General features: G+C 47.0%; 1 protein-coding gene across 2 annotated transcripts; it reads left to right on the top strand.

Annotated features, from left to right (window-relative positions):
* The first annotated feature begins 6,146 nt into the window (after positions 1-6,146).
* Positions 6,147-25,737, top strand: Chaf1b (chromatin assembly factor 1 subunit B). 2 transcript variants are annotated; one of them, XM_028752527.1, is made up of 14 exons: positions 6,147-6,215; positions 6,705-6,860; positions 7,416-7,548; positions 9,180-9,297; positions 10,112-10,215; positions 14,146-14,242; positions 16,162-16,246; positions 16,736-16,829; positions 18,950-19,019; positions 19,108-19,199; positions 21,313-21,475; positions 22,600-23,031; positions 24,791-24,882; positions 25,514-25,737. In XM_028752527.1, exons 2-14 carry the CDS (start codon positions 6,735-6,737, stop codon positions 25,624-25,626), a joined length of 1,719 nt encoding a protein of 572 aa, XP_028608360.1. In that variant the 5' UTR covers positions 6,147-6,215; positions 6,705-6,734; the 3' UTR covers positions 25,627-25,737. The 2 variants fall into 2 exon arrangements, with proteins under 2 accessions (XP_028608360.1, XP_028608361.1); XM_028752528.1 differs by lacking the exon at positions 21,313-21,475 and having other exon boundaries at positions 6,174-6,215; positions 22,638-23,031.
* The last annotated feature ends 252 nt before the right edge of the window (positions 25,738-25,989 follow it).

Raw genomic sequence — 25,989 nt, 5'->3', positions numbered from 1 at the left:
TGTGACCTCAGATGCTTTGGTTTGACACTTCTGTCCTTGAACACTTCAGGCACGGCTAACCTTCTGACGTGGCATGGCATCATCCATGGACTTCACACACAAGAACCACACAATCTGGTTGTACCTGTGCTGGCCACATTAATTGCTGTCTTTGGTCTTGTTGGATATACCTAAAAGTGACCCGCACTGGGAACCGTCATGCTGCCTGCGTAGTAGAATTATCTGGGGAGGTTTGAGAACTTCCACGGTTAAGTTTGCAACCCATTATTAAATCAGTCTTTGGGGGTTATATCCAATAACAGGGTTTTTGTTTGGTTTTGCTTTGTGTCCCTGATTGGTCTAGAATGCAATATGTAGGCCAGTCTGTCTTAGAACCATGTGGCAATCCACCTAGCTCTACCTCATGAGTGGGGTTATGGGTGTGTACAATGCAATACAGGGGTCTGACAATGCAAGCATATTTTAACTGCTTGCCTAGTTAATCCCAACTGCCATCAGTGGTGAGCCATTGTTCCGTATCTCTTTGATGAGTGTTCACACTGTACTCAAGGAGCAAGCAAAGAAAGGGAGATGAGAGTGTTCTCCCGTGGGAGTGTGGTGGAGTGATGGTGTGGTGCAAAGACTGCCTCATACTCTGAAGGCAGCTACCATTGAGTTCTGGAGGTGGCTGCAGAAATAGACACATTCATATGCTTGCTGCATTTGTGTCTCGGTTTACATAAGATTCTCAGCAAGATGTTGGTAACAGTTCAGCATCACTCCTTGAGAAGGCTCAAGACAGGCTGCATCACATCCTGATAGCAAGAGGCCTTGGAACACACTCTGAGTCTTCTGTTGTTTTCTGTTGCTGTGTAGGGTTTGGAAAAGGGGCCATGCATATGCTTTGTCTTTTTTGTTTGTTTGTTTGTTTTGTTTTGTTTTTGTTTTTGTTTTTCGAGACAGGGTTTCTCTGTGTAGTTCTGGCTGTCCTGGAACTCACTCTGTAGACCAGGCTGGCCTCGAACTCAGAAATCCGCCTGTCTCTGCCTCCCAAGTGCTGGGATTAAAGGTGTGCGCCACCACCGCCCGGCTATATGCTTTGTCTTTAAAGATTTATTTATTTAATGTATGTGAGTACACTGTCTTCAGGCACACCAGAAGAGGGCATTGGATCCCATTACAGATGGTTGTGAGCCATCATGTGGTTGCTGGGACTTGAACTCAGGACCTCTGGAAGAGAAGTCAGTGTTCTTCACCACTGAGCCATCTCTCCAGCCCTGCTTTGTCTTTTAATATGTCAGAAAGACCACACAAATGAACAAATTCTACATTTCCTTTTCTAATACATCTGCAGTGTAGATTCTTTGCAAGGAATACAAATAAGGTTAGAGCATGTGTACATTTTACCGTATGATGTTCAAAGAATGTTGCAGGCATTTATATTTCTTGGTGTAGCAAGTACATGAGTGGGTTCCCAAATCCTTACATCATACTGATTCTCTAATTTGATGTATAGGCAAAAATGCCAAGTGTGCTTCTCCTTAGATTGAAGTGTTGCCTTCTGTTTTGTTTCATGTTTGTTTTTTGAGACAGGGTGTCTCTGTAACAGCTCTGATTGTCTTGGAATTCACCGTGTAGACTGGGCTGGCCTCCAACCTGCCTGGGATTAAAGGCATGCACCACTAACTGTCTGGCAGTGTTTCTGGTTTTTTCTTTGCCTGCTCTTTACTATTGGGTTGCTTTGCTGCTGTAATGAAACCAGAACCTTGTACATCCAGACAGCTATGTGGAAAACACTTATTTTAGCTCATAGATGAGTTCATTGACATGAGAGTCTCAGTGGATTCCTGAGTAAATTCCTATATCCTTGAATTTGGTTGGGGTTTTTTGTTTGTTTGTTTGTTTGTTTGTTTTTTGTGGGAGGGTATTGAACCACATTCCCAAAACCATGAATATCAGCTTACAGGAAAGTGTAACTACATCCATTGCTTCTCAGAATTAAGTCTCTTGGTTACATTGTTAATTTTATGGCTCTTGTCTTAAAATTGAATGGGGGTAAAGTCAAATTAGCTGTCATTGCAAACCATAAATCAGGATCTTTTGTTACCTGCTGCTAATTAAGCAAGACTCCAAAATAGAAAAAATTGTAGGTAGTCCTAGGGTTCTCTGTAAGGGTAGACACAAAGCATGGTCAAAGTGGCCATCAAAACACCAAAAGCAAAAGAAAGATTGTAGTATTGAAACTGGAATTTGTCTGCTAAAAATCTTATCATCCAAATGAAGTTCTTTTTCAAGATGTGCTTACACGCTGGACAGTGGTGGTGAGCTCAGCCTGGTCTAAAGAGCAAGTTCCAGGACAGCCAAGGCTACACAGAAAAACCCAAAATAATAATAAAAATAATAACTAACTACAAAATAACAAAAGGATGTGCTTATACAAGACAGCAGGTTGTATCTACTGCATTCTTTCCTGTGGGCTTCAAGAAATAATCAGACTTCTTTCCTGTCATGTCAGTTCATGGGCTTTTCACTTGACATGAGTCATTTGCACCAGGACTGGAGTGGTACTTGAGTTGGCATTTGCATGAGGACATGTGTTCAGTCCCCAGAACCCTCCTAAAAAGATCCAGGTGTGGTGTGACACCTAGTACCTGGAAGCCCAGGCACAGTCAGCATAGCCTATTTGAGTTCCAGGATGAGAGGTCCTGTCTGAGAGGGGGAGAGGAGGGGAGGGAGGCGGCCATCACTTCAGGAGCAACACTGACGTTGCCCTCCATCTGCCACATAAATGCACATACATGTGTACACACAGAGGCAAAGGCAAAAAGTGTGCCACTGTCAGGGCATTGTGTTTGTTACCCAAGAAGAGTTTTTCACAGACTTTAAAACTCCACACTCTATATTGATGACAAATGAAACTGAGCTTTCATCACTAATTTTGTTGACAATGTCATGCCTGTGTGTAGTAATTCTGATTCTTTTCATCTTCTTGCCATCCTCACCAAGTCCTCTTCAGTCCTACCACTTCCTTTCCTGGAGTCACATTTTGGTTTTGCTTTGTGATGAATTTAAATTAGCCAGGGCCATCTGTGTGACCACTGGGTTGAGACTATTTTGTGCCTGATGGGCTCACCACTGGATATGCAACCAATGGTAAGGATTTCCTCTTTTCCTGACATTAAAAAAATAGTCCAGCAATCAGGAGTGGGACCTGCAGAGGCTCCATCCCAATCCAGTCCATGCTTGACTACCGACTGGACTGTTCTTGTGCATACTCATTACAGGTGATGGCCATGGCATCTTTGTCATGCTCAGGAGCTGACAGTTCACAGCACTCTTGTCATCTAGCTCTGACACTGCACTCCCCACCCCTGCAATATTCCCTAAGCTGGAGAGGGGATAACGTAAATGCCTGGTTTTGGGCAGGTCACTCATCTGCCACTTGTTTGGAATGTTGTAGAGGTAGCATTCGTCTGTGGGTACAAAACCAAATATAAGGCAGTTTTACACGGTCAGTTCAGCTAAACAGTATTCAAGAGCCCACACCATTCCCAGTTAGCTCTCAGTCTCCTTATAAGTCTCCTCCGTCATGGTGTCTGCTCCCAGCAATAGAAAAGTAACTAAAACATGGGCACACCTTTTTGTGACAACTGTCCAAATAGCAGTGGTGCCACTATTACACAAGTGGGCATATCTTGTTTGTTTTTTCAGAGCTCCTAGAAAGAACCTATTCTAGAATAAATAAATACACACACATGCATTTATGTGTATATATATATATATGTGTGTGTATATATTAGAGTACATATATATGTATGTACATGTACATACACTAATAGATATTCCTATATATAGGAGTATATATATGTGTGTGTGTATGTGTATATATACACTATATACTCTAGTGTCTGTATGTATACATATATATGTGACTCTATATATGTATATACACTTACATATGCATATGTGCGTACACACACATATATATATGTATATATGTGTGTGTGTGTATATATATATATATGCATATACACATATGAGGCAATAACTATGGTATGGTCTCCAGAAGTACTGCTGGGATTAACTGCTCACACTGTTGTGGTTGACATTTGGAGCACAAGCGTATTTGCAGAACTGGCAGCTAACAAACCACTTTTCCATGAAGACTGAAAAACTGATGAACTCTGGCTTTTCAGAGCACTGGGCTCCAGAAAAGGAAGAGGAGTCTTTACACAACTTTAAGAATACATTCCTCAAGTGCAAACCAGGAAGCTGTGTGTGACCCATGTTAATAATTCAGATGGTAATGGCTTGGATTTTCTGATGCTGCTGAAAGAGTTTTTAGACAAAATGGCACTGAGAAACATTTTGGTGATTTGGTAATTACGTTAAGATTACGTTGCTTTCTGTCACAAAGTTTCCATATGGTGCATCAAGAATGGATACTTGTATTTTTTTTTTTTTTTGCTGTTGATCCTTTCTTGTATATTTTTATTTTGTTGTAAACTTATTCTGTATTTTTTAAAAAAGATTAATTTATTTATTTAATTGAGAACACTGTAACTGTCTTCAGACACACCAGAAGAGGGCGTTAGATCCCGTTACAGATGGTTTTGAGCCACCATGTGGTTGCTGGGAATTGAACTCAGGACCTCTGGAAGAGCAGTCAGTGCTCTTAACCACTGAGCCATCTCCCCAGCTCCTTATTCTATATTTTTAATGTTAAAGATATAACTTGGGCAGGATGTAGTTCAACTCAGGAAGCAAGGAGAAGGCCCTGGTGTATAAATCAACCGTGTATAAACAGGCATGGTGGTGCATGCCTGTAATTCCAGCACTCTGAAGGTAGTAGGCAGAATCAGAAATTTAAAGGTTATTCTCAGGCAACATCATGTGTTTGAGAGCTACGTAATGGTTGGGATACAAGAGACCCTGTCTCAAAAAAAAAAAAAAAAGGCATAACAAAATTCTGAGGTTACTTATAATTTAATGTTTTTAGACTTTCGAATTTTATGTGCTTGAGTTTTGCTTGTATGTATGTGCACCATATATGTGCCCGGTGCTGTTGGAGGTCAGAAAAGAGTGTTGGGTCTCCTGGAACTGGAATTAAAAGGTCATGAGCTACCATGTAGGTGTTGGAAACTGAACCCAGACCCTTAACCAAAGCTCTTATCTATTCTTTATAAAAACTTAACTTTCATATGCTGGCCTGTAAGAAGTCAAAGCCATAGGAGACAAGAATCTTAAAAGTATGTGAATTATTGAAGGTCATGGAGGATAAATTAACCATTACATAACTGGAATGGGAGTTATGTGGTTTCCTATACATTCATTTAGCCCAGCCCAGCCTCAAACTTGCTGAGTAGTTAAGGACGACCCTGAACTCCTGATCCTCTTCCTGCTTCCACCTCCAGAGTGTTTGGGATTACTATCATAACAACCATTCTAGGCTTCCTTCACATCACTAAGAGACAGCAAAGACACTGCTCTTTTATTGACATTTTGAAACCCCAGAGGTCATTTTTGGATATTTGGTGGAGCAGGACAGCTCTCAAATATTCACTGTGTGGGTGACTCTTACTTGGTTATATTGGATGAGTCTCAAAGTTTCCCATCTGTCCTTTAAGAGATGTTATATATCTTGGGTTTTGTTTAGTCTTAAGTAGTCCAGGCTGGCCTGGAACTCTCTGTAGCTGAGGATAACCTTGGGCTTAGGGTCCTCCGGAGGAGTGCTGTAGATCACCGGCAGGGGCTGGTGACAGAACTGCTGCTGTTGGCTTGAGCGCTATCAGCTGGCTGCTCTTTGTAGACTGTAAATTCCCGGCGGGCAGATCTGTCAGCTGAGCAAGTGGCACTCTCGCGTGGTAGGTAGGACATCCCACAACTCGGGTTAGCATGCCAACGCTGGGCCAGCCTGGGCTCGGCGGAGGCGCGGGGATAGGACTCCCGGTCCCGCCCAGCAGGAGCCACGGGCCGCAATAGCCCCGCCCACGGGAAAGAGAGGAGTCCAGAGCCCCGCCCACCGGAAGCCACGGTCCGGCGAGAGTGCCGCCCACAAGGAGGAGGGATGCCCTGGAACCTCCCTACATGAGACTCTGTCTTGTGACGGCCCCGCCCACGCGGAGGAGGAGCGCCCCCTGAAACTCCGCCCTCGAAGAGGCGTGACTGGAGGCGTGGCCTGCGGCGCGCGGGAAGCTGCGGGAGGTGGCGGCTCCGAGTGGACCGAGTCGCCGCAGGTAAGTTCCTTGCTGCTACCCGGTTTCCGCGCCTCCGGCTTGGGTCGGGCTGCAGCTGCTCGCCGGGGCCGCGGGTCCTGATCTCGGCGCGGGCGCAGACGGAGGCCAGTTTGTCCCAGGCCGCAGTCCCCACTGGGACCCGGACTCGCGCGCCTCCCGCCAGGCCGGGCTGCGCCGCCCGCACCCGCGCCTTCCCCGCGAACCCCCTCCCTTGCCGCTCCCCGGGATGACTGCCCGTACCCCGGTACCGGTCCCTAAGACCCCACCTCGGGGCGATGCTCTGTGCTGCCCGGCCTCGCTTCCATCTGGGGTGTTTGGTTTCTTTCTCTTCCGGAACCGTACACTGGTGGAAGTCTCTGCCTGCGCGAGCATTTTAGCTAAAGATTGCAGATGTCTGCGCCGTCAGCGTCGCCAATAGCTTCTGTGCTGATTACCCGGCTCGCCCTTGCTGTTCCAGGTCTCTGTTTAACTCTTTGTTAACTTTTTCAGCCTCCCTTTGCCTGGCAGAGACTCTGGAGGATGAAAGTGATCACGTGTGAAATCGCCTGGCACAACAAGGAGCCAGTGTACAGCCTGGACTTCCAGCATGGGACAGCCTGGAGGATCCACAGGCTGGCATCCGCGGGGGTGGACACCGCCGTCAGGGTAAATGGACAGGCGGGAGGATACAGGGAGGTTCTACGTGGAGCGCAAGTTTTCATTCCTTTGTTTAAAACTGAAGGCAGCAACTCAAGTCGGTTTGCCACCTAGTCCAGTATGCTAAGTTCTCAGGCCTGGGGTAAGCAAGGAATGCTGGGAAGGTGAGCTTTCTTAATTAATATTTGCTACATTGTTACAAGTGGGTTATCGTGTTTTAGAATACTAAACTAGGAAGAACTCTGTGGTGCCGGCATGTACCCCCAATACCCATAAGGTAGAGATGGAGTAGCCGAAGTTCGAGATTCCCAGCAGTAGTGAGTTTGAGACTAGCCTGGGCTACATAAGACCTTGTTTCAAAATAGTAATACTGAGCATAGCTCCGTTTGCTCTCGAAAGAACTGGAAGGGGGGAATAGCAGGTACTGGGACTGATGGTTTGCATTTTTGCTAATACTTCCTTCGATTTACAAAGTTTCAAAAAGGAAATTACATTTTCTACCAGAAAATAAGTAGTTATCTTGTGGCTAGTGTGTTTCTGCAATGTATGCTTTGCTGTCCACAGATCTGGAAGGTGGAGAAGGGGCCAGATGGGAAAGCCATCGTGGAATTCCTCTCCAATCTTGCTCGGCACACCAAAGCTGTCAATGTTGTACGCTTTTCTCCAACTGGGGAGATTTTAGCATCTGGAGGAGATGGTAAGTATTGTATTTAACAATCCTTTAACCTGACTCTTAGCATCTTCAGTCTAATAGTGACATTTGAGCTGGGGGTGACACAGGCCAGTGATCATGGCATGTTGGAGGCTGAGACAGGAGACTGAGAATTCAAGGTGAGCCCTGGCTAAATAGTAACTTTCTTTTCAAGGAAAGAAAATCAGACAATGAGATCTGAGCTGGTCATATCTATTTCTCCTTCTGCCTTTCAGATCACTTAACACATAACATTTTGGGAGAGTATGTCAGAGTGGGAAGATGAAGGGCACAGCATTAAACTCAGAAGATATATCTGAAAATAGCCCCTTTTCCATTTGCCCCCTGCAGGCTGGTTGAGTGTGATAGATCTGTCAGCATCCCAGGGGCTTGTCTGGTTATCAGAGTCATCACTGCATCTCTGTGTAATTAATGGGCTTTGGCAATGTTCTCAGAATTTGTGCCTGTTTGAGGTAGATTGATTTGTATTGTGCACCTGTGTTTAAATGAGATAAACGAATACAGAAGTAGTATTCCTTATTTCATACATTAAATACTCTAGGGAACAGTAGGAAGTAAAACCTTAGTTTTTGTTTGGAAAAAGAGGAATAATTGCGTTCTGTGCCCTAATGCCCAGAATATGTGGGTGTGAGCGTGAACATGAATGCATTATGCACGCATGTGATGTGCATGCATTCACACGTTCACTCTGTGGAACAGCATTGAGGGAGCTTTAGGTTGTCTCCTATGAAGTGGCCCTAGGGCCACCATGTACAGAGTCCCTTAACCTTGAAGACCGAAACCTGCCTTCAGTCGGCTCGTGGAGACCTGTCTAGTCATCTCATCTTTAGCAGGCTCCATGGCGAGCTTATGTAGCTAGGGTTCCAGGTAGCTTTGAGTGAGCTTTTTTTGTCTATATTTCCTGCTCCCTTGTTCACTGTCCTTTCTGGCCATGCTAAAAGGATGGAGTTACACAGTGAGCCTATAGTCACCTCAGGAGAAATCGTTAGGTTCAGACCATTGCTATGTCAGGCTAAGATGTCTGATGTGTCCATACGATACGGTGATGTAATATGTGGCTCACTGTGTCCGAGCCACAGAGCTGTAAGTGCTTTACGCAGACCCCTACACTCGGTCCTCACAGGGGCACTGCGAGGTGGGTGTGCACCAGGATGGAGCTCCACAGGCACAATCTGCAGACCCTTGCCTTTCCTCTTCCTGACCAGCCATCTATAAGTTGTTCTCTAGTTTCTCAGTGCGGTCAGTTATTTTGCCCAGAAGCTTTCTTATGTGTATGGTGACCCTAGATGTGACCTTAGATGCACTAGTGAAGTAGGCAGATTTACTAGTCCTGTTCAAGTTCTTTTTCTGAGGTAGGGTCTCATGTAGCCCAGGATAACCTCAAACTCACCATGTAACCTTGCACTTCGGATCCACCTGCCTCAGATTCCCAAGGGCCGGATTACAGGCATGCACCGCCATGCACAGCAGTGCACTGTCCATATTCTTGGAAGTGAGTGGCTCTTCATGGCCAGAGAGTCCATTGAGCAACATAAGACATCCAGAACACCCTAAAACTCCAGAAGCGAAGGAGGGCATGGGAGGGTCGGTTCACACTGTACTGGTTTACCTCACAGATGCCGTTATTCTGTTGTGGAAGATGAATGACAGCAAGGAGCCAGAGCAGACCGCCTTTCAAGATGAAGACGAGGCTCAGCTGAATAAGGAGAACTGGACTGTGGTGAAGACTCTGAGGTAACAGGGGAGGGACTGTGGCCGCAATTCATTTGGAATTAAAGGTATACTCTGGTTATTCTACTTCGTGATTGTTTAGTTTATGACTGAGAGTGGTGTGTGTGTGAGCACCTGCAGAGGGCAGAAGAAGGCAGCAGATCCCTCGGAGCTGGTGTCACAAAACCTGACTTCTGGATGAGCAGCCAGCGTGATTTAAGTTCCAGCCCTAAGCGACTCTTCTTTACAGCCTGAATACCTTAATAGTTTATGTACCTCACTTAAAGCCTTTGCCTACTTTATAAGACAGTAAAGAATAAAAACATGATAAAAATAGATTTTTCTTTCTATTATGAAGTTTCCTTTGGTAAAAAAGAATCAAGTCTTCCCCCGTCTGGTTTTTGAGCCAGGCTAGTCTAGCTGTGTAGCCCAGGCTGGCCTTGAATACTCCTCCCTATTCTCTCAGCTTCCTAGAGCTTGGATTACCAGTGTGGGCTTGGGATGTCCTTTGATTCACATTAGATACAGATGTCCCTGAAAACAGCTGTTTATAGCAGTGCTGACACAGCTCCACGGAAAATTCACAGAGTCTAATTCCAATGTGTGGTTCTACACTTTGAACTCTCTTTTTCTCCCAGTTTTTCCAAGACATGATTTCTCTGTGTATCCCTGGCTGTCCTGGAACTCACTCTGTAGACTAGGCTGGCCTTGAACTCAGGGAGCCTTCTGTCTCTGCCTCCCTAGGGCATGTGCTACCACTGCCCGGTGACTTTGAACTCTTGGATAGCTTTTCTCTTTTTGCAGTAATAATATTATTTCTTCTGTCTTTGGGCTCTAGGGGCCACTTAGAAGATGTGTATGATATTTGCTGGGCAACAGATGGGAATTTGATGGCTTCTGCCTCTGTGGATAACACAGTAATCATATGGGATGCCAGTAAAGGTGAGCTGTATATTTATTTTATTAACATTATATGTATATGTACGTACACTCGCGTGCTATGCCCATGAAATCCAGAACAGGTTGTCTGATCCCCTGGAACTGGAGTTACAGGCAGTTGTCAGGCTCCCAGTCTGGGTACTAGGAGCCAAGCTTGGGTCCTCTGTGAGAGCAGTTAGTGCTCTGACTTGCTGAGCTCCAGACCAAGTGGTTTATTTTTGCTCTTATGAGGAGGAAGGAGATAGCAGGTTAGGGATGCTGAGTTGGGAACAGTTTTGGCAGAGGCTGAAATCCAGGCGCTGCCCAGAGCTTCGTTATTTGATTCTGCCAGGGTCGGCCAAGTGACAAGTCCCACCCTTGTCTCCTTCTGTCTTTCAAAGTCTTTACTTGAGGAACTCAGGTCCCAGGGTCTATGAGCCTGTGTCTTGGTTACTTTTCTATTGCTGCGATAAACCACCATGACCAAGGAAACTTATAAAAGGAAGTACAAGGTGGTTTGAGTATGCAAGCCCATGGGAAGTAGCACTATTAGTGGCCTTGGTGGAGGAAGTGTGTCATTGCAGGGGTGGGCTTTGAGGTCCTATGCTCAGGTTCTGCCCAGTGCAAAAGAGGCGCTCCTCCTGGCTGCCTTTGGATCAAGATGTAGAACTTTCAGCTCCTCCAGTACCAAATCTGCCTACATGTTGCTATGCCTCCCACCAAGATGATAATGGACTGAACCTCTGAAATCGTAAGCCAGCCCCAGTGTTCATCTTTATAAGAGTTGCCTTGGTCATGGTGTCTCTTCACAGCAGTAAGACCCTAACTAAGACAGAAGTTGGTGGTAGGAACTTGTATATTGTTGTGATAGACCTGACCTTGCTTTTGTTTGGAAGAATGTGGATTTTGTGACTTTGGATTTGGAAACAGTTGAATGCTTTTAGTGGGGCTTAATGGGCCATCCTCATAGGAATGTGGAAGACATTGGTGCTGAGGGTGATTTGAACTGTGGGGTCCTGGCTCTAGATGTTTCAGAGGAGAATACTTTTAGTTTGTGCCTAGAGACTATTCTGATATCTTGGTGAAGGATGTGGCTGCTTCTTTGCCCTTGTTCTAAGCGTCTACCTGAGGCTGAGGTGAAGAGATTCATCAGATGAATTGCATTGACAGAAGATCTTTTTTTTTTTTTTTTTTTTTGGTTTTTCGAGACAGGGTTTCTCTGTGTAGCCCTGGCTGTCCTGGAACTCACTCTGTAGACCAGACTGGCCTTGAACTCAGAAATCCGCCTGTCTCTGTCTCCCAAGTGCTGGGATTAAAGGCGTGCACCACCACTGCCTGGTGACAGAAGATCTTAGCTCAACTAAGTTTAGACTCTGTCCTATGGCTCACTCTTAGGAGGAGTGTTTGGATCAAGTGTAGCAAGCTTAGAAAGCAAAAATACAAAATGTTTGGGTCAATGAGTAAAGGGACACCAGGAAGTGGAATAGAGCATGAGGTAGGATCCCAAAGCCCACGCCCACAGTGACACACTTTCTGTAACAAAGCCACACCTCCTGATAGTGCCATTTCCTGTGGGCCATGCATATTCAAATCACAAGGTGTTTGATTTGGAGCTCAGAGTTTTAGAGAGTTAGAGTCCATCAACATCGTAGTGGGGGGAATATGGTGTTAGGCAGGCAGGTAGGCATGGTGCTGGCACAGTTCCTGAGAGCTCACGTCTTGTTCCACAACCATGAGGCAGCGAGGGAGAGCGCACTAACTGGGAATGGCAAATGGCCTGAGCTTTTAAAACCTCAGAATCCACCCCTGGTGACACACCTCTTCTAACAAGTCCATACCTCCTAATCCTTCCCAAACAGTTTGACCAGTTGGGGACTAAGCACTCAAGAGCACCATGCTCCCTCGAGCAAATTGTTTGTCTAACTTACCTCTCCCTGTGATTCTAAGCCCCTATGTCTCTCTGACTCATTTCTTCATCTTACCCTTGTAGACAAACCGCTGCCTGAGATCAGTTGGTTTCCACCTTTAAGTTTCCCGGCCTCGGACTCACAGCTGCTTCTCAGACTCCTGTGCTTGCCATCCCTGTCCTTCCTCGTGTCCCTCCCTTGACTGGTTAGTTTACTTGGGACCTACATAGGCCCCCCTGAGCCCGCCTTTCAATCCAACCTTTCTTAATCCCAGCCAACCTTCTGGAAAGTCTTTCAAGGAGAGAGCTGCCCTCAGGTGGAGAAGGGAGGACAGCACATTAGAATTAGGTTGAAGCATGTCCCCTGGGCTGCGTCATGGGCATTGTGAGTTAGCAGTGCTGGTGACTGGTGGGTGTGGAATTGGGGTGATAGTGGGCTGGGTGAGGAAGGGGAGGAGGGTCTTCTTTCCCATGCTATCATGGACTGAACCTGGGGTCTTGGGCTTACTTTTTTGTTTGCTTTCAAATGATTAAGGCCTTTGAATGGTGACTTAAATTATTGACTATTGCTTAGTTTGAGTGAAGTGTGCTAGTCTGAGTGGCCTGTGATTTTTTTGGGCTAGTCAGTAGTTCTGTATGGTCTAGAAGCCGCCTCTTATCAGCAAAACAGGCATGAAGTTAAATGAATAGAATTTCAAGTTGATGTTTGTTGCAGAAAAATGTGCACTTGGAGATGAATTCAGGTCTAAGTCCCTCTTGGTGTGTCTGTATCCAACTGTGATGAGCCTCTGTCACAGATGGGGACACTTTGTGCTGAACACCAGCCTCATTAAGACGGAAGATGAGAGAGACCAGGCAGGAGCAGGCATCTGGAAAACAGTAGAGAAATCTTCTGCCTTGAAAGTGGCAGGGTGCGGTTACACAGTGGTGAGGGATTACAGCAAAGAATCCCTGGCCAAAGGTTGCTGAGAATAACTCAAACGCAGAAGCAAGCGTCTACAGTCAGGCATAGTAGTTCATGTCAGCAGTCCCTGCACTCAGGATGCAGGAGAATTGCTGGGAGTTTGAGTCCTACCTGATCTATATGGTGAGTTCCAAGCCAGCTTGGACTGTAGAATGAATTCTAGGCCAGCCTGGGCTACAAGATGAGATGTGTGCGCGTGCACGAGCACATACATAGTTAAGGCTTCATAACTCTGTTTTCCTTTGGTCTGGGAAGCTCTGTGCTGCTGGCTTCCCTGCTGAGGGCCTTTTGTTAATCTCTCCAGCTCAAGCCCCGCCCATCCTTCCTCATCTGTGACCTAACTTGTCACTCTTCAGTCATATTTTCTAAACTTCTGTTTGTTTGCCTTGAAGCTCTTTGTAACCAAGGCTAGCCTTGAACCCTTGAACCTCCTCTTTGCTAGTGTCATTCTTTGCCTACAAAGCTCTCTAACTGCTGTGCCTCGTTTTCCTTTCATCTTATTTCTGACTCCTCCCTTTCACATCTGCAGCTCAACATTGCCACCACTGTGTGTCTAAGCTGGGAGTGAGGGATTCTCTAGTTGTGTATGTTGTCCCTCCCACTCCCATCCTACCTGTCTTAGGGTTTCTGTCACTTTGAGGAGACACTGTGACTGTGGCAACTCTTATAAAGGAAAACATTTAATTGGGGCTGGCTTACAGTTCAGAGATATAATCCATTATCACCATGGCGGGAAGCACGCATGTAGGCGGACATGGTGCTGGAGAGATAGCTGAGAGTTCTACCTCTTCCTCAGGCAGCAGGAAGTGAACACACGTCCTCCAACGGGACCACGCCTACTTTCTCTAACCCACATAGCCTCATGCTTGCTGTACATGCCTGGCTCCCTTGAGAGTTGCGATGGGGGCAGGGTTGTGTGGAGTGATCTTTGGATCTCCTGAGCCTGACTCAGGGTTTGAAACACAGCCTCTCTGGCACTGCCTGCAGAATGGCGGACTGGAAGTAGGAGACCGTGCTGAAGTTATGGTTTCTGCAGCATGCCTCCTGGACTTCTTGTTAATAACTTTCTCATGCTTCTTTGTAGGACAGAAGATTTCCATTTTCAACGAGCATAAAAGTTATGTGCAAGGAGTAACCTGGGATCCTTTGGGTCAATATATTGCGACCCTGAGTTGTGACAGGTTTGTAAGCAACATGAACGTTTTTTGCAAATGTTTTATCGCAACCTTACTAAGGGGTTGACAGTCCAGCTTTGGCTTTCTTGTTCTGACCTGCTTATTCTGATAAGACAGGAATTAGAGACTAATTAGGCCAGGTGCCTTGTGCAGAGCTGACACCAGTGAATCTTTATTGATGGGTGAATTGATGTAGAAAGAACTCTTGTGTTTGCCTGCATGTGCGGCTTTGTACCAGGTGTGTGCCTGGTACTCTTCGAGGCCAGAAGAGGGCGTTGGATGCTCTTAGCCACCGATGAGTCTCTCCACCCTAGCTCTCCACCCCGTTAGGAAGAGTGGTTTTTTTTTGTTTGTTTGTTTGTTTTTGTTTTTTTCTTGGATTTATTTAAGTATATGATTATACCATTGCTCTCTTTGGACACACCAGAAGAGGGCATCAGACCCTATTACAGATGGTTGTGAGCCACCATGTGGTTGCTGGGACCTCTGGAAAAGCAGTCACTGAGCCATCTCTCCAGCCCCAGGAAGAGCTTTTTAACATCAAATAAACTGAATCACACTTGATCTCAAGGAAACGGGCCAGCAGAGGAGCGGACGGGCTGTTCACTGCGCATTTTTCACAGTGCGCAGAGGTCAGAAGACAGGTGTCAAATCCCCTGGAAGTGGAGCTATAGACGCTATGAGTCACCATGTGGTGCTGGGAACTGAATCTCTGCAAGAGCAGCCAGTGCTCCTGACTACTGAGCTATCTCCCCAGCTCCCCATTATTGCTTTTTTGTTGTTGTGTTTTTGAGACAGTGTTTCATGAAGTTCAGGCTGGCCTTTCTACTTAGCCAAGGCTATCTTTGAACTTGCTAGCTTCTTAGCTCTTCCTTCTCAGTGCTAGGATTCCAGCATGTCCTGGTTATTCGGTGTTAGAGACTGAACTCAGGTGTCTTGTCTGCTCGGTAAGCGCTCAGCAGCTGAGTTAGATCCCCCGGTCCTCAACTGCTTTTAATTTAAAAATTGAATTTAGGCCGGGTGGTGGTGGCGCATGCCTTTAATCCCAGCACTTGGGAGGCAGAGGCAGGCGGATTTCTGAGTTCGAGAGTTGGAGGCTAGCCTGGTCTACAGAGTGAGTTCCAGGGCAGCCAGGGCTACACAGAGAAACCCTGTCTCGAAAAACAAAAAAAAAAATTGAATTTAATATGGTCCTGAAATAAAAGCAATATGTAAGGGTTAGGATTTGTTCACTGTAGTGCTCCTGTTATGTTCTGAGGGCTGTGCATTTTCTGATGTCTCACTGAGGCACTTGAGAGCAGTTTGGTTTCTGGGAACTGGGTCTATAGCACCCAGAACAAGCCTGTGACTTGAGAGCCCGACTCATTTGTCGGTGTTTTCCATCTTTGCTCTTTTAGGAAGTGAGAAAAGCACCCCTATGTCTTACTGATCATCCCTCTGCCTCAGCTTTCCAATGTTTCACTCCATAACCAAGGCTGGCTTTGTACTCATGGTGAGCCCCCTGCCTCAGCCTTCTGTGTGCAGGAATCACAGGTGTGAGTCACTATATCTGGCATTCCTTAATCCTATAAAGCCCTGTGAATAAGACTGTCCTCACAAAACAAATGTCATCATTGTCACACAGGTTGCCGTTGGGCCAAATGTTCATGGCTCAAAAATTGGGATTGGACCTTGGGGTTATATAAGGAGCTGAACTGTTTATTCAGTGAGGAAATACATAAGGGGAATGAAGTAAAAACATTTGCATGCTATTTCCCCTCTGTGGCATGCTCAGACAGCTGTTGCCTCCTCTCCGTTCCTCAGTGAAGTCTGGTCATCTGTAATGGTCCAGCTGAGGTGGTGTGCATCTGCAGACTTGAGTAGGTTGTTACTGTGTGAGACCCAGTTTCCATGCTGGGATGGGACTCAGACCTCTCTCTCTTCAGGGTGCTGCGGGTCTATAGCACCCAGAAGAAGCGTGTGGCTTTCAACATTTCAAAGATGCTCTCTGGACAAGGGCCGGAAGGAGAGGTAGGAAGTACTTATTATTTCATAGGTGCACATATGTGTTGTGTGTGTGCTATGTGCGTACACAAGTATGTCTTTGGTATGTGTGTATATATGCATATATGTGTGGTATTCGTGTTTGGGCACATGTGTGAGTATGTGCAAGAATGTGTGTGTGTTCGAGTGCAAGTGTGCATACAGGAACATGCACACACGTTACAGTGTGCTTATGAAGGTCAGGAGTCAGTTCCTTCCATGCACTGTATGGGTCCTGGGAACTCAGGTTGACAGGCTTGGCCTCAGCCATTCGCCAGCCCAGCATAAAGTATCTCGCCATTTGAGATCTGGCAAGTCGTGGGAGCATCCTTGCCGCTGAATCACAGCACTTACACGACCTGTGGGTCAACTGATGAGGCTTCCCCTTGGAATGCCTTGTTGGCATGCCAGTTCTAAGTGGTGAGCCTTTGTGGAGAGTGAGCTGCTTTCAAATGACTTCAAGCTCCGTTACCACAGGCAAGAAGTTTCCGGATGTTTCACGATGACAGCATGAAGTCGTTCTTCCGAAGACTCAGTTTTACTCCAGATGGATCTTTGCTCCTCACTCCAGGTGTGTCTGACGGCATGTGACATACAGGGATGCGGTGGCACCACAGGGACGTCTCTGTTCCTGTTCCGTGACACTTCAGCTCGTGCAGGTGTGAGCGGACTGGTGGTGCAAACCTTCTACCAACCGACTACATCCTGTTTGTTCTCTGAGTCATGGTCTCATGTAGCTCAGGCTGGTCCCAAACGTATGTAGCTGAGAGTGATCCTGAACTTCTGATCCTCCTATCCCTGCTTCCTGAATGCCGGGATTATAGGTGTGTAGCCCAGGCCTGGCTGGGAGTGTATAACTTTCATATGGTAAAAGTGTAGCTGACTAAATCAGTAGACACATAATGGAAGCGGCACCTGATACAATGTATCCTGTACAGCGGCCTTCTCAATTGGCAAGAAAACAAAACACAAAAGAAGAAAACCTAAAAGGGAAAATGAGGTCTCAGATGAAGCTCATTAGTCAAGTGCTTGTCCCATCTCGGGTCAACCCCTAGCACCACAAATCAATGAGCTAGTAAAGACAAGGTACAGGTTACATCCAGGAACAGGTTCTGATGCCCGGGGAACACACAAATGCAGAACTAAACTGGGTGACAATTTAGATGTTGCTATTCTGTTCAGGTTAAAAAAAAAAAAAAAAAACAGTTCCCAGCTCAGCTGAGCAGGAGGTGGGTATTGCCCTGGGAATGTGGCTTGTTTAGAATGCAGCCTGGTAACACCATCCAATCCCTGGGCCACACAGCTGAGACGCAGTTCCTTAGCAAGGAAATCACAGGAATTTCTAGGTGAATATGTCAGCTACACATGGTGGTATTTGCTTATAATCCAACACTTGACAGGTGGAGGTGGGAGAAGACCAAGGCTGGCTTTGGTTCTGTAGTAAGTTCGAGACCAGCCTGGGATGCATGAGACCTTGGCTCAAACAAACAAGTCAAAACAAATAAAACCAGCCAACCTCCCCACCGAAACCAAAATCCCTAAAGCCCCCAGATTAGTACTTCTCTGCAGAGGACAGTGGTTTTCTGCTAGTAAGTACTACAGAATGACCAAAACAAGGCCTTAGCCCCGAGGGGCTGACTTTTATGAACTGTTGACAGGACAAGCAAATAGGGAACGTGAAAGTCTCTAATCTTACAACAAATGAAAAGACCACTGTGTGGGAGTGTGTGTACCTGTGTGTGCCCAGGTAGATGGACCCAGCCTTGACTTGTCACAGTGGGATAGTGGGACGGGGTGGGTCTTGGATAGCTGTATGCAAAAGCAAGACTAGAATCCTCTCTTGTTCCAGAATGGTCACATGTTAAGATGGCGTGTGTAGCCGGGCTGTGGTGGCGCATGCCTTTAATCCCAGCACTTGAGAGGCAGAGGCAGGTGGATTTCTGAGTTTGAGGCCAGCCTTGTCTACAGAGTGAGTTCCAGGACAGCCAGGGCTACACAGAGAAACCCCGTCTTGAAAAAACAAACCAAAAAAAAAAAAGATGGCCTGTGTAGGGGACTGGAGAGAGATGACTCAGCTGTTAAGAACATCAACTGTTCTTCCAGAGGTCCTGAGTTCAATTCCCAGCAACCTCATGGTGGCACACAACCATCTATAATGGAATCTGATGCCCTCTTCTGGTGTGTCTGAAAACAGCGGCAGTGTGCTCACATCAAAATAAATCTTAGGAGGGGAAAAAAAAAGATGGCATGCGTATGTTTTATACCATGTGACAGGACCTGCTGGAGGCTGCAGCGTGGGCTAGGTCTCCTGACAACTGGAAGACTCGCTCAGAGGCATGGGCAGCCAAGAATTGAATGCTGGAAACAGACTTGGAGGCTCACATGCTGGCAGCTGGAGCCAGCCACAGGGCTAGATCTGTCTCTGTTCTCCAGCACAGGATTTTACAAGGGAAAGCCCCTCGCCTGGGGTCCTCACTCAGGTGGAGGTGACAGGCAGGTAGGACTGAAGCAGAGAGTGGGACCACACAGTGGGAGCACCTGTGTTTGTTTCTGTCACAGATGCCCTGTCAGAGTTTGCTGCTTGAGGGGAAGATGTTTTGCAAGCTGAACTGGAAGGCTTGTGAGCTTTTGCTGGCAAACAGTATGACGCTGGCTCTTCTTTGTTCCCTCCCCCCTCTCCTCCCTCTGCAGCCGGATGTATGGAGTCTGGTGAGAATGTGACAAACACCACTTACGTGTTCTCCAGAAAACACCTGAAAAGGTACACAGATGCAGGAATGTTCCCGTCCTGCCCCTTTTGCCTCTGATGAGCACCAGTCCCTGTTGCTAACCTGCGCTCACCCTCGCAGGCCGATTGCCCACCTTCCGTGCCCTGGAAAAGCCACTCTTGCTGTCCGCTGCTGTCCTGTCTATTTTGAATTGAGGCCAGTGGCGGAAACAGGTAACCATGGGCTGTCCTGTGGGGGAAAACTGTGGATTTGGCAAAGGTTTTCAATTTTGTTCATTGAAGCATGTAAAAATTAAGTCTCTGGGGGGGGGGGCGCCGTGTGATGTTTGATGTGTATGTAATATAATATTTGTTGTGAAAACATCAAGTCCTTCCCTTAGTCTTTTTGACATAATATTCATATGTAGTGTCCCATGATGCATAGTGTGTCTTTTCTCTCATTGTCCAGAATACACTTTCTTTTTTTTTTTTAAATATTTATTTATTTTATTTATATGAGTACACTATAGCTCCAGACACACCAGAAGAGGACATCGGATCCCATTACAAATGGTTGTGAGCCACCATGTGGTTGCTGGGAATTGAACTCAGGACCTCTGGAACAGCAGTCAGTGCTCTCAAGTCTGAGCCATCTCTACAGCCTCTCAGAATATACTTTCTCATCTAGAGCAATGTTAGAAAGTACATCAGTACTAACTTATTTTCTCACTAAGCTTTTTGTTGTTACGTGGCTTTTTGGGACAGGGTCATGTTGACTTCAGACTCTGTCACATATCAGAAGATGACCTGACAGTGGGGTCTCGGGTATGCACCACCACACCTGGTTTTGGGTGGTGCTGAGGATCAAGCCCTGAATCTTGCATGCTAAGCCAGTCCCCTGCCCACTGGACTGTCCTCATCCCTCCGTCTTCCTTTTGTGTATCTGAACTTTTAATCTTGTGCTGTACAAAAAAACTATGTTTGCCTCAAACCAGGGCTGGGTTTTCAGTTCTCGTCAATGTTCTTAAAGTTCGTTCTGGGATGCAGTCACGTTACTTTCAAAGTTCTTTAGGTAGGACCAGGCAGCATCTGGTTCATGACACACCTTACACCCTGAGGCAAGGCCTCCTGCATATTAACTGATGCCCCAGGCCGTGAGGTGTCCCTGGACCCCATGCTGCTGTGCATGCCTCCTCCAAGGCTCTTCCTCAGCCTGTTCCAGTCAGTGCTAAGCTGACAACTCCCCCATGACCTGATCTTCCTTAGCTTTAAGGACCCCCAGCCTTTCAGTGGGGAGTTTTCTAGGCCATGCCTGGAATCTCTGCCTTCTGTGGGCCTGCCAGGCCCCCTCTCAGGATCACTGTGTCTCGACACCTGCTGCCCAGTTCTGGAAGTCTGCTGTGCACCTACTTGGCCCAGTATAGCAGGGAAAGGAAATCTGGTCCCTGTTTTCTCCATGATAGAAGCAGACACTACTTTAAACACTTAAATCCTTAATGTAAGTGATACAGTAACTCGACAGAGCTCTAAAAACATTAGTTGAGCATGGTGGTTCACACCTGTTATCCCAGCACTTGGGAGGCCGGCCCGGGAGGCTTGCCCTGAGTTTCAGGTTCATTTGGGCTGTATGGGGAATACAGGCCAGCCTGGGCTAAAGAATGAGAGCTGCGCACACACACACACACACACACACACACACACACACACACCTATGAAAAGCAAAGTATCACTTGGTAGAGTTCCTAAATGAAACCATCTTTCTGTTAGAAAGCTGTACGTAGTTCATGACACTCAGAAGTCCTTGATTACTGGTCAGACCTCATTCATGCCCGTGTCAGTGTAAGAATGGATTTTTTTTTCCTTTTTTGGTTTTTTGAGATGGTTTCTCTATGTAACAGCCCTGTCTTGGAACTCATTCTGCAGACCAGGCTGGCCTCAAACTCACAGAGATCTGCTTGCCTCTGCCTCCTGAGCACTGGGATTAAAAGTGTGTGACATCAGCTTGAATTCTTTATTTTTTTATCTTATTATTATGTGCAGGCATGTGGGGTTGCACTTGTGAGCTCAGTGCATGTGTACAGGACAGAGGACAACTTGTAGCCCTTGGTTCTTCCACTCTTGGGTCCTGTGAATCAAACTCATGTTGGCAGGCTTGGCAGCAGGTGCCTTTACCTGCTGATCCATCTCGCCAGCCCAGGGACTGAATTCTTCTGTATGGTTTACAGAAAACTAGCTTTTAGTGGCCTGGCATTTCCTTCCCCGGAGGAGAGAACTTGGTGAGAACTGGTTCTCTCCTTTGGGAATTCTGGCTTTGTAAGCTCACTCAGCTTCCCCCCACCCCTTATAGAGAAAGCTTCAGAGGAGCCCAGCCCCGAGCTGGTGAGCCTGCCCTACCGTATGGTGTTCGCAGTAGCCTCCGAGGACTCTATATTGCTGTATGACACACAACAGTCTTTCCCATTTGGCTATGTGTCTAACATCCATTACCACACCCTGAGTGACATTTCCTGGTGAGTAACAGGAATATGGAGGATAGACCTCTCAGCCAGGGAATAGTTTGTTTCCACAGATCTCAGATTTGGTCTTATTTCCATGAAGGAACTTTTATTAAAATGGAAACCACTTTGCATGTGTGTGTGTGTGTGTGTGTGTGTGTGTGTGTGTGTGTGTGTGTGTATACATGTACCACAGCATTTGTGGGAGAGTCAGAGAACAGCTTACAGGAATGTGTGCTCCCCTTTTACCACAGGTTCCAAAGATCTGAACTCAGGTCATCAGGCTTGTGCACAAAACACTTTGACCTGCTGAGCTGTCTCTGCCCAGCAGTGAGTTCTGGTGCCAAGCACATGGCCCTGTGGGGTGAAGCAAGTCAGCAAATCCCAGTGAGCTTCAGGGAGGCCCAGGGGACTTTTTGGTCGAAGCCTTATCTGCCAGTATTGCTTGACATAGTTGTTCCTCTGATGCCTTTGGTCCCTGAAGACTCCATTGCCTTGGGCTCACTGGTACTCTAGCAAGGCCGGCCACTCACTCGAGTCCCATTTAGCTTAGGGTGGCCTCAACTTTACCATGTGCCTGAGATGACCTTGAAATCCCAGCTGTCCAACTTCTTCCCATGTGCAATGAGAGGTGTGCACCAATATGCCCAGTGCATACTTGGCACTGAATCTGGGGTCTTGTGTGCACTGATATGCCCAGTTCACGCTTGGCACTGAACCCAGGGTCTCGTGCACACTAGGTAAGAGCTCTACCAACTGCAGTACCTCTGTAGGTTCCTTGTTTTTCTTGAAATTTCTTTATATAAATATTTTTATTTAGTTTGTGTATGTGTGGGGGTGGTGCATGTGCTATGGCTCACACATGGAGGTCAGAGGACAACTGTCTGGGGTCGGCTCTCCGGTCACCTCACATGACACCCAGGAGTGGAGTTTTGACACCAGGCTTGGACAGAAGGCACCCATACCGACTGGCCTCAGATTTATTTTTTATGTTGGGACAGATTTAAGTTGAGAGGAGGGTACAGAGATCAAGAAAAACCCGAGGTTGGTGCCAGCTTCCTGACTGGCCATGGAAGGGTAAAGTGTGCTCCATAGATATCTGTGAAACCTCTGACTTCTTTCTTGTTCTGGGGACACAGGTCCAGCGATGGGGCCTTCTTGGCTGTTTCCTCCACAGATGGTTATTGCTCATTTGTGACCTTTGAGAAAGGAGAACTTGGCGTACCTTTGAAAGAGAAGCCAGTCTTGAGCATAAGAACTCCTGACACAGCAAAGAAAACCAAGAACCAGACACACCAGGGATCTTCGCCAGGATCCAGATCAGTCGAAGGAACTCCCAGCAACAGAATCCAAGACCCCAGCAGCCCCTGTACCACCCCCTCACCAACCACACAGTCTCCAGCTCTGTCTGCTGTCAAGGACAGTCCCTCAGCTATCCCAGCTGGCAAAAGCTCCTTGCCAAGGCCTTCTGAGGAGAAGACTCTACAGCCTTCTAGTCAAAACATGAAAGCCCCCCAACCCCGCAGGATCACGCTGAACACGCTGCAGACTTGGGGCAAGATAGCCCCTCGGTAAGAGCATTTGATAAAACAAGAGTGTCGCTGTGAAATGGGCCCCAACATAGCAAATATTGAAGGTTCCACCTCCTTCTTTCTGGACCTGCATTCCTACCTAGGGGTGAAGCCTAGCATCTTCCCATGATTCCGTGTGCTAGATGGGATGCTATCAGGTCCTAGGACTTTTTAAAGTCTTGTCTCCCAACTCCCCTGACACGTTCCCAGAGCACACTCTGCCCTTTGAGGGCTCCATGCCTGCTTCCTGAGGGAAGGAAGCCTTGGATACATAGTCCTGGTGACATAGAATCCTCCTGAGACCCAGTTGAATGTGTCTTCTCTCTTCCTGGTGGTCACTGTGACCCCTGGCCCTCATAGTATTGTCTGACAGGGGTTTGTGTCCTCTTGGGTTGTAGCCCTACAGGACAGGAAGTGCTCCCCCTTTTCAGCTCAGTCCCGCTCAGTGGCACCAGACACCTACCATGTAGGAAATCATGGGAACACTGCATTGGAAGGCTTTCTGACAGGGTGACTAAATGCCTGACGTAATCAACTTAAAAGGAGGAAAGCCTTACTTTGCCTTACAGGTTCCACAGTTAATTGTCTCACTGCTCTGGGCCTGTGCCAGCAGGTACAGGGTGGTAGGTGTGTAAGGCAAAGGAATATGTGTTAGGCATGTTTACCTCATGGACAGGAGGGTAGCATGGGGAAGAAGGAACCAGTGTCCCAGTGACCCCCTTTCAGGGCACCCTCAGTGACTTAACATCATCTCCTAGACCAGTGGTTCTCAGCCTACATACAGGTCAGGACCCCACAGGGGTCACGTGTCAGATAATCCTGTGTATCAGATACTTTACATTACAGTTCTTAACAGCAAAATTGCAGTTAAGTAGCAATGAATTAATTTTGTGGTTGGGATACATTTTTTTTTTTTGAGATAGGTTTTTTTTTTTTTTTCAATATGTAGCCCTAGCTGGGCGGTGGTGGTGCACGCCTTTAATCCCAGCACTTGGGAGGCAGAGGCAGGTGGATTTCTGAGTTCGAGGCCAGCCTGGTCTACAGAGTGAGTTCCAGGACAGCCTTTAGCTCCAGCACTCAGGGAGGCAGAAGCAAGCAGATCTCTGAGAGTTCAAGGCCAATCTTCTCTAGAAAATGAGTTCCAAGATAGCTACAGCTATGTGATAAGACCCTGTTTCAAAACACACACACACACACACACACACACACACACACACACACACACACACAGCCAGGTGGTGGTGGTGCACGCCTTTAATCCCAGCACTTGGGAGGCACAGGCAGGCGGATTTCTGAGTTCGAGGCCAGCCTGGTCTACACAGAGAAACCCTGTCTCAAAAAACCAAAAAAAAACCCAAAAAAAACAAACACACACACACACACACACTCACCTACCTTCCCCCTGAGTTATAACTTTAAAAAGAAGACACTGGTTGTTGGGAAGCAAAATTCCAAATCTAAAAGAGATTGTGTGTGTTTTCAGTCCGCATTCAGCAAGGTATGCACCAGACTCCTAATCAGCAGAGCTCAGCTCTTGAATGTGACCGGGTATGGTGACCGTTGACTGTGAACTGTGATGCGGAGCCTCCCGTCAGAACACTGCCTTTTCTGGGCAGGCAGCACGACATTTAAGGCCCTGCGGGATATGCTCTCTAGGGAAATGAGTGTTCTTTCTTTGCTGCTTTGAACCTTGGCTTTGTACCTGAACAGCTCCTTTGATGCTAGCAAGCAGTCCAACCTTTTACTTCTTTTAATCCAGGAGAATAAATTTAACACCGTTGAAGGCAGACACTGTGCCAAATCCACTGCCCAATAACGGGACCACCCCCTCCACAGAAGAGGTCCAGCCAGGTAAGGGAGGGATTGGAAGTGTGTTCTTTTGGAAGCTAACCCTCCTGATTTTAGGTCAGCTCTGGGAAGGCCAGAGTGTGTCTTTTTGGGACCGTCCTTTGGACATACTGGTGGCAGTTTGACTTGGCAGGGAAAAGTGACCCTGTGCACTGAGCAGCAGCAGTTTCTGGAGGGATGGGTCTCCCCACTTCACAACAGCTGGTGTTTATCAGGTGTAGAGGTGGAGGGACTAGTATTGTAAGGGGGATTAATAACATCCCTGGTGCCACTTTTTTAAAAAAAAATTTTTTTGGTGTTTTGCCTGCGTGTATGTCTGTTCAGATCCCCTGGAAATGGAATTACAGATGGTTGTGAGCTGCCATATGTGTGCTGGGAACTGAACTCAGGTCCTTTGGAAGAACAGTGCTCTCAAATGCTGATGCCACCTCTTACCCTGTCACATCCTCAGCTGTCACAGACGTTGCCCGTCTCTTGACATGCAGTCACCTCAGCTGAGAACCAGCTGTGTGGATCAGTTCCTCATAGCGGTTCACCGGGCCATTCGCACCTCTTTTTTGCCTCTGTTCTTCATGTCACCCTGACTCACAGAAGCCTTCACTGCTTGCTAACCTTACGTCTGTTAACATTTCAGAGATTCCTGGAGAGCCCCAAGATGAGCCTCCTGAACTGAAAAGACCCAGGCTTGAGGAGCATGAAGGAGATACCCAAATCCTCGTCCCTGATGACACTTCCAAGTCTGCCTGAGGCCTGCTGTGGCTGGGTACCCGTGCGCAGAGGAGGCAGGGCCAGAGCCCAAAGGCTGGTGATGGTGATGGTAGCCAAATAAACACTCATGAATTGGTTCACACAGAAAAAGTGTGTGTGCTGACTTTGCTGCAGCAGCCTGTGTATCTTTTTTCAGTCACCCTTCCCACCGGTCTGCGTGTTGTGCTAGGCAAAGGCCTCTTTGATGGATTTCTGAGACTGGGAATCCTGATCTGCACCTCAGTCCCTTCACTTGACAGACTTCACACGCTTGGATACTGCCCACCTTGGTAGAGGAGAAGGCCGGAAGAAAAGACAGGCCATCTGTCCTACAGATGAGAAATTCAAGTGGGAGCATGCAGT

The sequence above is a fragment of the Grammomys surdaster genome, unplaced genomic scaffold, assembly GCF_004785775.1.
Source record: "Grammomys surdaster isolate TR1022 unplaced genomic scaffold, NIH_TR_1.0 125925, whole genome shotgun sequence".
NCBI classification, from domain to species: domain Eukaryota; kingdom Metazoa; phylum Chordata; class Mammalia; order Rodentia; family Muridae; genus Grammomys; species Grammomys surdaster.
Note: the sequence above shows the minus strand (reverse complement) of the source record. Positions and strands in the feature narration are given on the sequence as shown.